The 17809-nt window shown below is 40.9% G+C and overlaps 1 protein-coding gene and 1 long non-coding RNA gene across 2 annotated transcripts in view; both read right to left on the bottom strand.

Moving 5' to 3' along the window:
- Positions 1 to 3638, bottom strand: part of large1 (LARGE xylosyl- and glucuronyltransferase 1) — an 88571-nt gene extending 84933 nt beyond the window's left edge. Inside the window, exon 1 of the mRNA XM_037243119.1 lies at positions 3621 to 3638. Coding sequence (XP_037099014.1) covers positions 3621 to 3626 — 6 coding nt within the window. The 5' untranslated portion in view covers positions 3627 to 3638. The remainder of the gene's footprint in view (positions 1 to 3620) is intronic.
- A 4563-nt stretch (positions 3639 to 8201) lies between these two features.
- LOC119117413 lies at positions 8202 to 16745 on the bottom strand. Its single transcript, XR_005096516.1, has 3 exons — positions 16648 to 16745; positions 11719 to 11806; positions 8202 to 8372 (listed from the first exon to the last, which is right to left on the bottom strand). It is a non-coding gene; the product is annotated as an uncharacterized LOC119117413 (long non-coding RNA).
- Positions 16746 to 17809: the final 1064 nt, after the last annotated feature.

The raw sequence follows: 17809 nt of genomic DNA, 5'->3' as shown, positions 1-17809 counted from the left end.
ACGTTCACGTTGAATGTAATTCGCAGTGCGGCATAATGTGACAAGAGTGGCCGTCATGCATTTTCATGTCTTATTTAACGCACACTTACTTGCTTATATATGGCCTTTATCAATTATTTAGCGGCACTCTTCAAATGCTCGCATGGTGATTAATCTCAAACATAGCCCCATTTGAAATAGTTGCTGCCAGGCTATTTGTCTTTCCAATAAATAGCAAGCCTTTGTTTTTTGTTTTCTATATTTGTTTTGTTTATGAATCTGTTGAAATGTTGTCCATGCATGGTCACATATTGCGTTTATTGTTTTATTTTATTTTATTTTAATCATGGGACCGTTACTATTGAAATGGCTGTCGTCATGCTCATGATCTTATCCCTCCTCCAATCCTCTCTTTTGTAATAAAACATGTTATTACTATCAGATTGTGTGCTCAGCCTGACCCTAATGAGGGCAAGTGCTAAAGAAGACAGATGGAGGGATACCGCAATTTACCAAAACAAATGACAATCTGCACGGCAATGAGGATGCAATGAAGGGCAAATATAAAATGTGCAGCAGCATGCTGTTTAACCAAAGCGTGTGGCGGTCAGCGCGTGGCGTGGCATGGGAGAATACCGGAGACGAATGGGAGTAGATTATTTTGAAGAATTAATATTAATGAGTTAACGAATGGGGTTCTCAAAATGCCACGCGCCAAAGGGCAAAGAGGCAAAAGGGAACAGAGCCCAGAGAAAATGATGTTAAATGAAAAGGCAAAAGTGCAATTCGGGGCTTCTGGGAGCATCATTTTCGACATTACAAGAAAAGGTGGCAGAATGGAATTGCAATTTTCTTTTTTTAATGATTGATAAGATGGAGAAATCGTGTAATACTGAATTGTTGTTACGACTCGGCTATGGTCCGAAAGTGTGAACTGCACAAGAGGGAAATACATTCTTATAAATGAAAGTCTTGAAATAAAAAAGATAATTTTCCAAGGCAACAGATGGTGCGGTAATTTAACACTTGAATATTGGCTAAGCCAAACTATCTGCACGTAATTAAAAATACTGGTGATACGGTTGGATCGCTTTGTCGCGTTGGCACTCTACTTTATTTGATTCCCAAATTCGAGAAATCTCCCACGTTGTGTGGATTAAAAAAAATATATAATTCGACATTACTTCACATATTGAGCAGGTGGGGAGAACCTAAAGAGAACTTCAGCGAGTTTACACTTGCTCTTCATCTCAGTGTGGCATCGAGCAAAGAGTAAATTAGAATGCTTGCAAATGGTTTTCTTTACTGATTCTATTTGTTATGCATGACAGAATCATCCCGAGGCATTGCTCTCAGCTCCTAACTCAACACCCGCTGCTAAGACGACTTAGGAAAGCCACGTTTATTTTTTTTGGGGGGGACCTAAAGTTCCTATTTCACAAGTCTTTTCCTTCCAAGCACCCAACTGCGAAGACCATAATAATCCTCCTCTAATATTGCTTTTGCCTCAGGTTTCATCCTAATTAGCTTAACGTGATCAAGCCAGTCTCCATGGCGACCCATTTGGAAAATGATCATTTAGCATTTCTTAGAGGTGTGAGGTGAGGCTTACTTAACAGAATAAGGCTACGGCTAAATATTTGAAGGAAGAACGTATTTTAGGAAGCTCATTTGCCTCTTGACATAAGGCCGCACACCCCGACATGCATAAAACATCTTTTGCTAACCTCCCCACAGGCAGGAATCGGGTTTCATAGAGACAAATGAATCCATGTCTACTTTCATACAAATACATATTGTTTCTTTGCCATATGATATGGAATTATATGCTTCGCTGTAGGGAAACGTGAATACAAACATAAATATAAATAATTTTTATATATATCAAGAGACTAATGTTACTAATTTCCTCCAGCTACCTTTTCCCATGTACAGTTGGACAGGTGAAGCGAAGTGGCAAAGTATTTGTGGCTTGGAAGCACGTACCAGCCTAATTGATCACCAATGTCATTCCGACAGCCAAGTCAAATGCAAAATAGAGCCGCAAATGAGTCGGAGAGATAAGCCGACGCCAAGCTAATTTGCCTCGTAGTGCTCAGTTTAAGATGAAGTCATGGGTTTGAGGTTGAATTCCAAGTTGATTGACTGCCAAGGACATGTGCTACTGCGGTCAACAAGGTCAGCAAAACTAGGGGCGTGAAAAGCACACCAAATTGTTATCGTTATAAAGAGCAAATAGATAAGATTTGGGATTTATTATCTGTCTGCTCCCGTGCTTTTAAGATGCCCAAAATGCTTCTTCGTGCTGGTGTGAGGGAAAACAAATGTAGTAACTTTCCCACTCAAGCGAAAAGCACTTAACGTGAGACCAAACTGCACAACAACCTGTGCTGTAAAACCTTAGAGATGAATTCTCAATAATAAGGGTGAACGGGTTCGAGTACTCCCAAAGCAGACTGAGTGCTGCCCATGGAGCGCCTGACTAAATATAGAAAGAAGTAGTTCATGCAGCCATAAGGAAAACAAGATACTCAAATAGTTGGGCCTCTGAAATACATTGATTAATAGCATAGAAAACCATCAATGATCAACACCGCACTAAAATGGACGCACTGAAGGTCTCGATCCAGATTATTTTTTCTAGTCTCAAGGGAAGTTGGCTAACGGTCTGATTTCTAGGGGATTAGACAAGCTACACAACTAATTTGAAAGTGACAAAACTTAACTTGATTTGTTCTGTCCAGAAATACTGTAGATATACGACAAGAGCGCACTGATTACATTAGTAGTTTAATTTCCCGTGCGCTCCCATTAATAACCCCCTTAGGCCTCCTTCCTCTTAAGACAAGCGGCAGCCGAATAACATTCTTGACATGCCCCCTCTGGTATAAACACATCGCCCGTTTATTATTTAAAGACAAAAAAAATACATCTTTTTGCACTGACTATGCTTATGTTGACAGTTTTCTTGACACTTGGTAAAAAGAAAAAAAAAGTCCCCTAGGCCTGCACATGCACTTTAGTTTTGTTGAAAATAACCCTGAAATTCCTGACAGTTTGTTTGCTTTATATATATACTCCTGGGCAAGAAGTCAAGTAAAATATGAAATATGTCATTTAAATGTTACACTTTAAGAAAAAAATCTCAGGGAAAGAGATGACCTTTTGAGACTAGTCTTGTTTTGCCAGTGTGCTGCTTGGCCCAGATGCAAGTAAACTGTAGCAGCCAAGCAGTCCGCCGAAATATGTTTTGAATCATCACGAAATATTGAAAGGATTTTTGCGCCTCACAATGAAATCAAACAAACCAACAAACTTTCAAGACCTACCTTTTCGACTCCACATTTTGTGTTTTGTGAGAGTATTGAAATCAGCAGTCCACCGAAATACGTTTTGAATCATCATGAAAAATGAACGAATTTTTGCGCCTCACAATGAAATCAAACAAACCACCAAATGGCTTTGAAGACCTACCTTTCCGACTCCACATTTTGTGTTTTGTGAGAGAATTGAAATTGAAATCAAGCACCAACATGACGCATCTAGCATGTACACAGTCATGAAGCCATATTATATAGGCTTCAACACAAACAGTACGACTAATATTTTTTAACATAGTAACTCAAAAGCATGTTACTCACCATCATTTGGCACTTTTGTTTCAGGAAAAACTGTAGATTCTTGATTTTTTTTTAATCTGCCTCTTTACCTGCAAAAAAGAGAAAAATAGATAAACACTGAGTTTGTTTACGTAGAAACAGCAAATTTTATAATTCAATGTTTTCTAATTAGTAGTGCATTCTTAATTTTGTTTTTTTAAAAAACCAAAAGTTTGTTGTTTATTATTCTTTTGTGGTTTTTAATTTTGTTGTAGATGTATATGTTGTGTGCTCAATTTAAAACCAAGACAAGGTAACCATATGATTGGCTTTATATTCTTCAAGCAGCACACACCACTAAGCAATTTGGACCGAAATGGCAGCCTTTTTGCTTTGTTCACTCAATTAAAATGAAATGGGTCTACAGTATATCCAGGCACACTTTAAACCACCAGACTCAGATTGCTTAAATGGCGTATTGGTTTGGTAATAAGTGGACGGAACGGGGATCGCTTTGAAACACCGGCTTCCTCATTTGCACTCATGAATATGCATGCAAATGAGGTGGTAATAAATGAAGCACTAAATATGCCAAGGAAACAGTGCACACAAGTGCAAAGTTTAAGGGAACCAATAAAGCAAGGAGGTATTAAGTTTCGTAATTAGTGATTATTTTGATGATGAGGGCACTGTATTTCGTGGACATACTGGAACTGTTTTTCTTGCTTTTATATTGTGCCGTGATTGTTTTTGTTTGCTTTCACACATTTGTCACCTCAACACCGGTTTTTACAATGAGTCAAAACAACGACAAATAATGAAATTTAGATTTTGAGTGTGATTGGACGTGTAACAAATAAATAAAAATTTAACGAGAAATCACTTTTCCTGTAATGGTGGCCAGGTTTCTATTAGATCTAATGAAAAGGAAAAAAAAAACAATACAATGGTTGCTAAAATCCCTAGCACCATGGACAGTGACTAAGCCTTGCGTTTGTTACACAAAGTTAGTATTTAGCAAATTGAACAAAGTGTTGAGCATAATATTATTTCAAGCTAGCTGGCTAAGTCTCTATTGACTATTACAAAAAACAATAAAGCAACGAAGAACAGGTTAGCTAACCCTAACCCCACTAACCCGCTACGCATAATGATTCAACCAGTGGCCAACATTCTTTCAACATGATTATTTCAAGAATGATTTGTACGATTTTCCTCCAGCACGTTTCTCTTTTGCCTCAGTTGTGCTGTCAATCATACGGAAAAGGCATAAACAACACTCCTACCGACCCACTTGAGTGTGACCACATCTCGGCGTCGGCACCACATGCAGGGCTGAAACCTTGCCCTATTTCAATCACTTGCAGCTTACCTTCGCTGACATGGGTGACAAAACTCAGCGGGCTTACAGAAGGGGACAAAACACACCGTAATAGATTCACTACACTCACCCCGAGGACAGCTGTGATAAATCCCGGGTGGGCCCGAATGCAGCGTGCGGCGGGATACAGCTCATTCCACACAGCCAAAGATGTATAACAGGAAATGACTCGCATTGTATATCTCACTGAATGGCTAATGACACGCTGCACACACTACGGCCTCAGTGGGAAGTAAAACTAATACAGGCTTGGGAAGGAGATTCAAAATCCTTGGCTACAAGCGTACAAACCTCTGAGTGGAGGTATTATAAAAGTCCAGGCGTCTTCAAATACTTTTCCATGCTGGATAAACTGCATGTATCGAACCCTGCCAAAAATAATTGCCTCTATTAAAAAGTCACATTCCTAGAAATTAAAATGAATGTGGTATTTATTCTTATGATACTATCAGTTTTGTGAATTCCCTTACTATTACAACACTAATATTGATTTCTAACTCCCCATTGAGATATATATGGCTTATTCTATCGAGTTTTTGTCACTGTTGCTAAACAAAACTGCAATACTGAAGCAGGTTTCAAGTTTCCCTGTGATTAGGAATCCCCCGGCCATCTAGTCTTGGACCCTTTCTTTTTGCAAACATCTATTTATTTGGGATGTATTTGTTTTGCACATTAACTCTATTTTGGTAAAGCACATGACATAACTAGAGTGTGCTGCCTATTCACCTGATGATTGCACCTAATGTATGGATCGAATCAAAAACTGGATAAGCCATAAACCCCCATTCAATTGAAAAAAGACAAAGTGGAGATTATTTACTTGATGACAACGAGGATTAGCGTCATAAGCACCTTGTTTCACAGGCTGTGACAAACAAGATCCCAACTTTGTAATCTTTCCACTCAGACACCTTGAGCTCGCCTTCATCTACCAGATAGATTATCAGTGCAATCACCAAAACTGCATTGCTTTGTTTTTAAATTACCTATAACACCCCAAGACGTCAGTGATTCCATTTTCTCACCACCTGCGATGATCCACATTGTTTAATCAGACATCAACATGAAATTAGATGAAAAAAACGGAGCACTTTTCTGGCGCAAACGCTTAAATCACCTCAATATAATTTTACCCCCCTCTGAACAGTGCGTACGTCCGTGCGCAAGCAACGCAGCGTGAAGCCGTTGTGAGTGCCTCTGTGACCCGCTATGTATCCCATGGTAACGCGCAAGAATGAAAAGCTTTCTTCCCGGCCTGCTCAGATCCTGACAACCAGGAAGCATCCAATCCATGTACATACAGCCCCTCCCCTCCAGCCTCACTACAGGCTGTCACAAAAACCTGGCGTCACCATGGCTCGGAGGAACAGGAACTAACCAGGGTGTCCTAGCATGTAGCTAATGGCATTATAATTCAGTACAGTATGGTTTCAAGGGTCACACCGTCTTTATTGAAAGTATGTTGAAAAAGCTGAGGTGTATATACCGTGCTTGATCTTGACAAAAATCCATAAAAAACAAGACTGAATCAAATAAGCCCAAGTTTAAGTGGTAGCTTTGAGGGGATCTTATAGTCAAGGAGCCCCTCTCGAGTACCGTAATTTTCGGACTATAAGTCGCGGTTTTTTTTCATAGTTTGGGTGGGGGGGCGACTTATACTCAGGAGCGACTTATATACATATATATGGTTTTTTTTTCACTTTTTTGGGCATTTTATGGCTGGTGCGACTTATACTCCGGTGCGACTTATAGTCCGAAAATTACGGTACATATTTTTGGAGAAATGAACCCGCCACTTGAAGCTCAAATCATTTTTAATTTAAAAGAATAAATCATGCTCCCAATGCACTTCAATGGTGCAGCGGTGAGAGAGGGTTGGGTAAGTGGATGAGGCACTACTAGACAGAGATAAGGCCTTCTGAATAAAAGCGGAGGGTTCAAACGGGGGTCAACACCAATGGCTGGTGCTTAAGTGAGAAAAACTAGGGCGCGTGTTGTTAATTGTCACAACCGGTCAGCCCATCCATGTCATGTTTGGTGTTTCCAAGTGCAAATATACCTGCTGTTGCCTGCTCCTGTTTGCTTGACTGCCTTATTTGTAGGTTAATTTCCAGATGTCCGCATTTCCCCCCCAGAGTGGTTTTGACCCGTTTGTTAGATTTTTTTTTTTTTTTATTCAACCGCAGTGGGCCTTTTTGAATTTGAACGGTTCAGTAGTTGAACTTGTGATTCAAGGGGATTGTGCTGTCTTCTGTTGTCACCGTTTGTCTTTTAACTTGTGCAAAGGTTTCTAAAACGGTTACAAGTAAAAACAGTGACGCACATATAGTCAGACAATTAGATCATATTTATGACATCATTGGAGAATTAAGCCAGTCCAGGATTGACCAATTGAGGATTGCCCAAATTTTGCACACAAAAAATCTGGTTGGCTTCTGTTTTGGTTAGCAACAGAAGCCAGTATGTACACTCGTACTGTATATATTAGTAAATGCTTGAGAGAAAGAGGGAACCCCACACCTCCAAGATTTTATGCTATCTAATATTGGTCGAGCAAGTAATCCTTTCGATCTTCGATGTTTCTCGGTGCATGACTAATAAAAATTCCCATCGGGAGATTTGGGCGGATTTCGGCTCGCTTTAATGTTACTTTTCATTCGTCTCCAGCTCCTAGCTCTATCTGGGATGTGCTTGGCACACTCTGCTGACTCACTTCCTCCTTCCCTGCCTGCTCCAATTACCGTGAGAGAAGAACATCTGCTGCAGCTTTTGCCGGCATTTGTGACTGTAATGGCATCATAGGTACAATTCATGTTCACTCATTAAAATCCCTCCAAAAGGTTCGCAGTCGACCGGAGAGGGTTTCAAGATCCCAGGATGGTTTTATAGACAGGGAAAAGGTGCCTAAGGTATCTTCTGAGAGAAGACAATATGTGGACAGAGCTTTAACAATACAATAAAAAAAACATTCTATTCATCCATTCTGTATGGAAATTCAATTCTACTACAGGACTGGGTCATAAGAAAGTGAGTTGAGAGAAGAAGCGAATAAATGTTCTGAACTATTTCTGAAACTATGGATTTGTTGTTCTCTGTCGCTGTCAGACAAGATGCTTGGGTTAGCACTATTTTGTTCTCTCATTGGTCATCATAAGCACAAGACAGGCTGCCAGCTGACTCCATTACATATTTGTTTCCATGAACCTTTGCCCATTTTGGCATTCAATCTGCCATTTTTTCTTCTCAGGAGCTTACCTCCATCTGTTTCCATCTTGTGCGTCATTAGTTTGATGAGAGAGAGAGTTTCCACTTGGAATCTTTTATTGCGAGGTAGCGGCGCATCATTTTTGAGACTTTTGCCCGTTTACTTCTTTCGTGTTGCCAGCCTCCAGCTTTATTGGGAGCTTTTCCTGAATAGATGGAGAAAAATGTGATATCGTGACTATATTTTATGACATTCTGAAAATAGTTTTATATTCCTAATAAATATCAAAAGTGTGGATGGGTCCAAATGAAATATAGTGACATAAAATTGCATGAATTGTATTAACCCGTTAATACATAAAGCAAAAAAAACAACAGACAAGTCATAAAACTAATCAGATTTTTATTATATATAACAGATAATAATGGCTAATTACTGAAATTTCAATAAAACATGAATTGAGTTAAAATTCATTGAAGCAATAACAAAACTAATTCAAAAGTAAATGAATTAGGTCCCGTCAGTATTGTTTTTAAATTTAAACATGATTATAATGTAATTAATTATCGACAACATAATAGTTTCTGACTGGCATTCTGTGACATGTAAATTATGCAAATTATGGCATTTAAGCTACGCCAAAATAATTACAATGTGAGGCAATTCATTTTAAATAATTTCTGCTATACGTATGTGGTCGATCAATACCTTTGAAGCAATTAAATTCATGAAATTGTCTGATTCTTAATTAGCGGCAAAAGATGAAAACAAGGAACTTATTTAATTTTGTTGTGTTTTATGTCGTTTTAGTTGACAGCAGATGGGACGAAGTGTTCGAGTTGGCTGTTGGACTGGTCACTAGCCAATCACTGGGCACATACTGTAACTTGTGAGGCAGGCGCACAAGCCACGAGTCACCATGCTTGCCAAGGAAATAATGTATGAGTGAATCATAAATATGCCACACTTGATTTCAAAAACATGAAGGGGGGAAAAAGCAGGCCAGGCATCAGGGGGATGGCAAAGCAGAGGCCAGACCAAGTTCAATTACATGTATGGATTTTTTTCAGATCACGTATTCTTGATCAGTGATTCTCACTGTGGGCTCTCTTTAGTGGTACTTGCTGTGCGGCATGAGAAGTTTTCGCGGATAAACAGTAAAGCAAATTTTGCTAATTGTTTCCTTGATGTGGAAATTAATTGTGAGCGAGAAAAAGAGCAATGCATTGTTTACGTTTCTATATCCTACCCCCCATTCTTCCCAGAGGATAAAGAATATATGTTTATGTGTACCTCTCTATAGCTCTTGTTGAATCTTTAACATTAGCTTTCTACTGAACTCATGAATAACAAATATGAAAATAGTTTGGTGAAGCCTCTCTGCTATCATTTCGAAATGATCTGGAGATACAATCACGCCCGCTGTTTTTGGGCTCGGTCCCGTTTTATCTCATCAGTGAACATGACTGGTGTTGGTTGAATGAAATGATAGCGCTGCATGTATATGTGCGTTTGTGTGCGCTGATGTGCCGCCGCTCAGACGCTGACAGAAAGGCTGATAGCCGAGCGCTGAAGTCCCATCCATCAAACGGGCCGGCTCATCAATCTGCAGCTAACGCTCCTCTACTCTGCCGCCGACGCTTGTCACGTTGCTTTTTGTGATAACACTCCCACACTTACTATATAGATACAAGTTGTGCTTTTATGAAATGTTATTCCACCTGAACTTGTTTATGAAGTGTCAAAGTGACGATAAATCAAACAAAGTGCAGGTTTCGGACGCCATTAGGCTTCTAATCCTGTTTGAAGTAAACCATAATAGCATTCAGATGAATGTTGATTATTTTAGGGGACAGTAGCAAATGACCAAACTTATGCAAATTATGCAAAAAGAATCCCTGCCCAAGAGTTTGGTTATATTTAAGTAAAATATATGAGTATTTAATCTTCTAGAAAATATTTGGTTTTATAGATTTATCACGGTACAATTTTAATTTAACTTTTAATGAGCAATACACGGTGTTGTGCAGAGGGGTGGTTTTGGATTGTAATCATTTTATGCAAGTGCTACTTTATCACCACCAAAGATAAATTCCAACTCAATCTGCCTTGTGTTCAGCTTGCTTAACGCCTTTGAACTGCGATCTGAAAAATATGTTTGTGGCTCTTGACACTTTATGCAAATTGCACCATAACTTAAGTTGTTTTACAAAACAGAAAACAACACAGTGAAGAAATCGAGTGTAAAGTATTTCTCAACTGTATATCTATATCTTGAAGAAACAATAAATTCCTACAAGATAGTAGTCCATTCTTTTTCTGTAGTTGGTTGTGTTATGGATGAGCTGGAGCCCATCCCAGTTTAATTTGGCCAAGAGTCACCAGCCAATCGAAGACTTCATTCCATCAAATAGCAGCCAGGGTGGAAAATCCAAGAAAGCTCCTTTGTGACATAACTACAGTTTTCACTGTCTGTTCTCGCAAGCTAATGACTAAATAGAAGGTGCAATCTGTAGAGAAGACAGCATGGGTATGGGGTGGTGGGCTGACAGATGATAGCATGGGACGCAGCTAATTTGCGACTTGTCAATTATCAAGGGTGCATGCCAAAGACAAAAACAATTTAACAGGACTGCTGTTCATCTGACTCCTGCCTTGACAGGTCCAAATCCCACTGGGACGCGTATCAGTCAGCGAAAATGCACAGCGACGACGGCTGATGGAATCCCGACTCAGCAGTTTAAGTGGAAAGAATAAAAAAAAATAAAAAAAAAATAAAAAAAAGATGTAAAGCAGCTCAGGGGAGGGGGGATTCAAACACATGCCGCTGTCAAAAGTGAAGTGACTGTTAAATAAGGCCTGATGACTTGTAACGTTAGTTTTATCTCCATTTAAATTGCCGTCGTAATACAACATGTCAGCGGAGTTTAATTTGATCTTACTTGAAATATGTCATTTTCGCTCCGAATTGTATTACTTTTGGATGTTATCGTGCCTGCAGGTGTGATTTATGCAGAAAGGGGAAAGACGATGTTGCCGCAATAATTATTACGCTAACAGTCATAATTACTTGTCAAACCACAATATTGCAGCGCGTAGACGTTTTTTAAAAAAAAACACAAGCTTCCGAGAGCACAGGAAGCCCTTGAATGGGGGGGATCCAAATGGGTTTGGTGTGACTCATAAAAGTGGCAAATGGATGAATAACTGAGTTCATCAAGCACAACTGCAAAATGGTAGTTAGGGCTGTCTCAGGAGCGGATGGGGATGAATCATCAGATTGGTAAAATCTTACTCGCTGATAAGCAGCAAGAATTTGAGATCTTTAGCACCTTTAGCAATCCATTTCTGAAAATGGCACAGTTCTTTATTGGTAATCATCTTTCAGTTATAGTATCAAAACAGCACTTTCAATCTGAGCAGACTAAAATTACAAGCGGAGTATCCCAAGGCTCCTTCCTAGGGGGTCTTTCATTTAGCAGGTTGTCAATTACTCAGATCATCAGATCAAACACGTTTGGCCACCTCTACCATCATAGACATCATCTTACCTGGTTTGGGCTTTAATTTGGAGCATCTCATTTCCTTTTGCATTCATTTCTTGTGAGACTCAACAAGTGGTGTTAAGAGAAGAAGAACCTGAGAAGAAAAGAATCAGAGTTGAGGATTGGGATGTGTTCACAATTAATCAAGCATGTTTTAACTCCCGTCAGTACACACTGTGAAACAAATGCATGACGTCGACTTTAAGATGATCAAATGGATTTTTTTATATCGCATGTCTTTTAGGATAAGATACCACGGGAAATTCTGAAGCAGGGAAGACTTCTCATGCTCAACCGGAGGTGTGCAACAATTGACCCGGCACCAGCTGTCACATCCCATAATGTCTGTTGTGCTATCCCGGCAACAGCCTCTGACAGGAAGGTGTGGATAGTTGAGAGCGAAATAACGTGTGTGCAGTCATAGCCAGCAGAGGCCACATATGGCCGCTTGTCTCCCTGAGGTGTTGTCGTGCGCATGGCTACGGACCAGAATAGATTCTTTTCCTTTTTGTTGTTTATTCTGCCTTGAGTGTGAGGGCAGCCGCGTTGCACACCCAATCACAAAGTGTATTACTGAAGCCGGTGCAGTCCCCGCAGAAGCAATTACACGGCCAGTCCTGTTTAATTTCATACAGTCGGGAGTCGGCTTGCCAGTGTTGAATCGCAACGGTAGCTGGCTAGGCTTCTGACAGGGAACATCAGCCAGTTGGTCAAAAGAGCGAAGAATATTGACATTTGCTTTGAAAACTACATACTATATCCTCACTGAAGTACTTTTTACTTCTTAATCAGCGTTGCGCTCCACATAAGAGACAAGTGTTCTTAATGCAACTTTCTTAGGTTTACTGGAAGTTAAGAAAACCAAAAGTGAACATCTGAAATTTAAAAATGCACACATATATTGCCTTTTACGTTGTACACAACTAAACGGATGTTTGTGTGACGTTTACATTGTAATTTAAATTGACGGACGGATGTTCAAATTGATTAGATTTACTCATTAAAATAATTGCCCTTTTTGAGTCATACATAGCGTGGAGCACAGATTAGCGTAACCTTAATTTGCATGTGTGCCAGAGTACGGTTCTCCTGTCACATCACATACTGATACAATCAAACAGCCTCCAGTCTTACATACTATATTTATTAAAATAAATGGATAGGATGCAGCCTACTGGGTCGTCTTATTGAGTTTTGATTAAAATGCTGTCAGGGTTTTGCGTGGAGGGGCTCGGCAGTGTAACCGGTCAAAGTGAAGGTGAGTAGGAGGGCGAGGGAGGTTCAAGGCATGTCACCGGCTCCACAAATGAGATCTGGAGAGTTCCTCGCGGCAGAGCGGATGAAGTGACAGCTTTCCCGCTAAGAGCTTTCTGGGTGCCTCGATGAGAACGAGAACCCTTCAATTTGCATTTGACATTTTCAGGAATCTGCAGGCTCTTCCATCTTGCTCCAATGAAAAGGACAAATACAAAGTTTTTCTGTCCAACTTGATTCCTCCTATTTTTCCCCAGAGCTGTATGCCAATTATAAAGTCTCGATTTGTTGTTACAAAGAATGACAATTATTCATTTCTAAATCCCAACATGTGACACTCTGGTAACCATAAACAAAGCAGAAAAACTAGAGACTATGAGATGCCAGGAAGAACATCCTGGAGCTTAAGGATTAAACACAAATGAGAGCCAACAAAAAAAAAAGTACTCACAGAGTGGAGGTTAAAGCAGCATTGCTCTCATGAGATATGAGGGGAAAAACAATGGAACTAATTAGACTCGCGACTAATGGGGGTACAAGACACAGGTGGACAGGCAGCCGATTGGCTGGAACACAGAGAGAACAGGACACGGATGACCACACACAGGTGGACCAGCAGGGAATTGACTGGCTAATCAGATGTCTCGCATTGTACTATTTTTTTTTTTGGGGTCCACCTCTGGCAATATGCCCTCTTTCAGTTTGTTAAACAGTGGGGCTTTTCCAGTTGACCTATTCTGCCAGACCGCATCAAAACGAGGTAGTTGCCGGTAGAGAGCAGTTGACTGCCCCTTTTACGCCGTCGGTAAAAGACGACATTTTCCAGAATGAGAGTTTGAAGCTGACTTGGAAGTTTTCCCAACTTCTTCGGTAGTCTCACCCGAGATGACGGGAATTGTTCTGGAGTTGTAACGCCACGTGCTTACGAGAAGTTAATGATATATGACAGAGCAAAAATATTACTATTACAGTCAAAAAATGTTGGAATCGCTCTTATGTAGCTAGCTTGTTAGCCTAGATAAAGACTGTAAAAGAGTCTTAAATAAGAAGCATTACGGTAGCATTGAAGCTAATGCTAACAATTGTCTCGAAGGTTTAACACAGTCTTAATCTGTAGAGATAAATGCTTGATTTAGCATTTGATTTCTTAAATTGTGTCTGAATTGAAACTTGAAAGTTAGGATTTATAACTCGCACTCATGCCTTACTCCTCCCACTTCTGCTATTCTATTTGACGCTGACTGAGTGGATGAAGCCAAAGCAACAGTTTTACGGCTCTTGGGGTATCAGAACCTTCAACAACTGCCAAAACAACAAATGTATCACAACTATACTCGTAAATAAAACAGAGAAGGTGCAAAACAGATAGAAAACTAAGAGTTCAATCAGCACCATGTCAAATCGCTGTACTTCAATCATCGACATGTCAAACGAGCTTCCAAGTGTGCCCTGAACACCGTTTGTTTCCCCGCTTCTGATAATCCACGCTGAGATTGACAGCGAGTCTCGCTTGTTTGGTCCTCTGCGAATCTACGCTGAGTGGGCTGGCACACTTGTTACCCCTGCTTGCCAAGAACACGAAGCACGAGGCACCGCTAAGCCTCCACAGTCTTACCGTTATTATGAGTGCAAAACTAGCAGATGGAAGACAGAAACGCTTGTAGCAGATGTCAGAAGCAGGAGGTCTAGAAAACACTTGTGCCACTTGTGGCAATAGATTGGACAGAGAAAGCACTGACCTTTAAAAGTCTTGTTTTGCTTCCCTCACTCTCGTTCACGCCCGCCAAAGCCCTTGGCTGTTAGTTTTAACAGATCACCTTGGATTAGATTTGATCCGGGGATTGACAATAAAAAGCAGAATGCACGCAAGGCAGATAAATTGGGCCGAGTTGTGTCAAGTTGTGACAAATGTGCAACTGCACATTGACGGCATTACAAAATAACTATCACAAGTTTTAAATAAGAAATATTATCCCGGGGACGTTTGCCGGGGAAGGTGAAAGGGAAACGCAATGGAGACAGATGAAACCCGCTCCAGTGTGCGTAGAGGTGACAGCGGGAGGGGAGGGGGGGGGGGGGTGGTTGTGTGTTTGGAGAAGGTTGGGCCACCTCATTACGCTGATGGAGTTCACATTATTTCAGTGTCACATCCAGGCTGGAGGAATCAGAAAGCGCATTATTTGCCTTGGTCTCCACTGATCAGCTCCATTCATCAACAGCGGCGAGCTTGCGCACGCATCATTTATTTCAATTATGATCACACCCGTACGTGTCATGCAGGTTCATGTCTTCTTGTGCTCCATTTACTAGCTAAAGCATAATAGCATGCCCCCTCCCCTACCTCAAAAATATTACTCTGGTTTCATCAAAGCTGTAATTCCGACTAATAGATTTTTGTTGTTGTTTCGAGTCAGGCCTCTCCTCAGTCATTTAAGTTGTAAATGTACGAATCAAAATACAACACAAAAAACAAATTACTGAAAGGACCGCTGTCCAAATACAATTCAAATGTATTTAACTTTTAAGTTCAATACACATACTTGCATTTACCCTTTACAAACTGGTTGTTTTTAGGTAATAATCAAGGTTCACATTCTAAATGAGTAAAGTCAATCAGTTCAGTTTCTACATATACAATATAATCGAATTTATTTATTCATTTATTGAACTACCAGTACGATTTTTTGAAACCCTTCTTTAATGCCGGACCCTGCAGTCAATACAATCGCTCCTTTCACACGAGTAAAGTAAACTTATGACAGTAATATAGAAATTATTGCCACACAAATACTACGACAACATATTGTCGAAAAATTACGTTAGTTAGTGGCTGGGGCGCATTTAATGGAGGTGACCAGGAGTCCAATTGCTATCATGAGTCTTGCGCTGGACCGTTTAATAGAGTAATTCTGGGACCTTCTGTCCCATGCCGTGCTAGCTTTCTGAAAAGAAAAATAGAACATTGACGGCGATTCAATGAGTTATTGATTCTTCATCCCTGCTCTAACCCAAAGTGAGCGTGGCAATACACACATCCAAATGACTTGATATTTTCTGATTTCTTTGGAAATGTTGATAGTGAGGCCAAGTTGGAGAATAGCCAGTGCGCCTGAATGAACCCTTTGCTAATTGCAGTCTAAAGAGGCTTTTTGAAGCTTTCACTTATTATTGCAAGCATGCGGGCCCGAGTGGTCTTAAACTGTCGTTGAAAGCCTCGCTCCACTTTTGGCACAATTTGACTGACAGCAAATGGAAGTACATAATATATAACCTTCGTGTGCGGACAATTCTGGAACTTGATGCATTTCAATTAACAGTTGGAAATGGCTCAACGCAATTTCGACGATGCCGAGAAAGACGTGCTGTTGGCGTTTTGCTTCCTGTTAGTGTCAAGTGATTCCATTATCCATTGATTTTGCTTTATGAGGGGGAAATAATGAGCTGGCGCGTGCAGATACACAATTGATTGATCTAATTCTCTTTTGGCATGACTCATTTAGAGAGATTTTTATTTTGTAGATTTCCTACCCTGTTGTCAACGTGCTTTCTTTACCAAGCTGGTCAGTTGAATTATTTTGTGTCAAGAATTAAAAAGGTGAGTGTGCTGGGAGGATGGAATGTATTCAGTTATGATATTACTGCTGTTAGCTCAGAAAATGCTGACACTGCATCTCTGCTTACCTTTTTAACTTCGATACGCTGATGTGGCTTGTCGTACAGCAGCAGGAATTACGCCTTTGCTTGCGAATGACACATTGTCAAGTCATGAGTGGGGTCACTGTGTGGAGACGTCATACAAATTATAGTTACCTCATTGTTACATCACAACGACGGAACAATACGAGATTGGACCACTTGACGGACCATCTTCCGACTGAAGACTCACATTGGGTTTCTGCTAGCAATGTGTTGACGATAAGCTACGGTAAGTTAGGTTTAGCATTCTTTCAATTTAACACAAATGAATTTCCATTTTTAACCGTTACACTTTGCTTATCTAGTCTACAAATACTAAGCAGTACTTTCCAACTAGTTGACACAACTAGTCTCACTTTTTAAATGACAGATGGTACATTGAAAAGACCTTACCTTGCAGCTGAGCAAAGGGGTGGCTTGTTGTGTTAAAATGAGTGAGCAGCTCCTCTGGCTTTTAATCGGGTTTCACAATGAGTTTCAGCTCATTGTTTGCCTGTCGGGCTAAGGGATTTACTCGCGGCGCCACTCTCAAAGTGTCAGTCATTCGTATTTTTGGGTGATGGGGGAGAAGTTTAATAAACCGCAGTATACAAAACCACCAAGGAGAGTGAGGGGCTGAACTATATGCAGCAGGGATACGAACAAACATTTCTAATGAATAATACCTATCTTAGCATGTCAGTGACGAGCGGGACGACCAAGAGGCGGAAGAATTCTGCCCGGAAGGTGGAGGTGAATTGCGGACACAAGGAAGGCAAGGCAGGCAGGCAAGGCAAGGCAGGCAGGCAGGCAAGGCAAGGCAAGGCAGGCAGGCAGGCAAGGCAAGGCAGGCAGGCAAGGCAAGGCAGGCAGGCAAGGCAAGGCAAGGCAGGCAGGCAAGGCAGGCAGGCAAGGCAGGCAGGCAAGGCAGGCAAGGCAAGGCAAGGCAAGGCAAGGCAAGGCAAGGCAAGGCAAGGCAAGGCAAGGCAAGGCAAGGCAAGGCAAGGCAAGGCAAGGCAGGCTAGCAAGGCAGGCGAGCAAGGCAGGCTAGCAAGGCAGGCTAGCAAGGCAGGCGAGCAAGGCAGGCTAGCAAGGCAGGCGAGCAAGGCAGGCGAGCAAGGCAGGCTAGCAAGGCAGGCGAGCAAGGCAGGCTAGCAAGGCAGGCGAG

This window comes from Syngnathus acus, chromosome 23 (genome assembly GCF_901709675.1).
Source record: "Syngnathus acus chromosome 23, fSynAcu1.2, whole genome shotgun sequence".
Lineage (NCBI taxonomy): Eukaryota > Metazoa > Chordata > Actinopteri > Syngnathiformes > Syngnathidae > Syngnathus > Syngnathus acus.
This window is presented reverse-complemented; position numbering and strand designations above follow the sequence as displayed.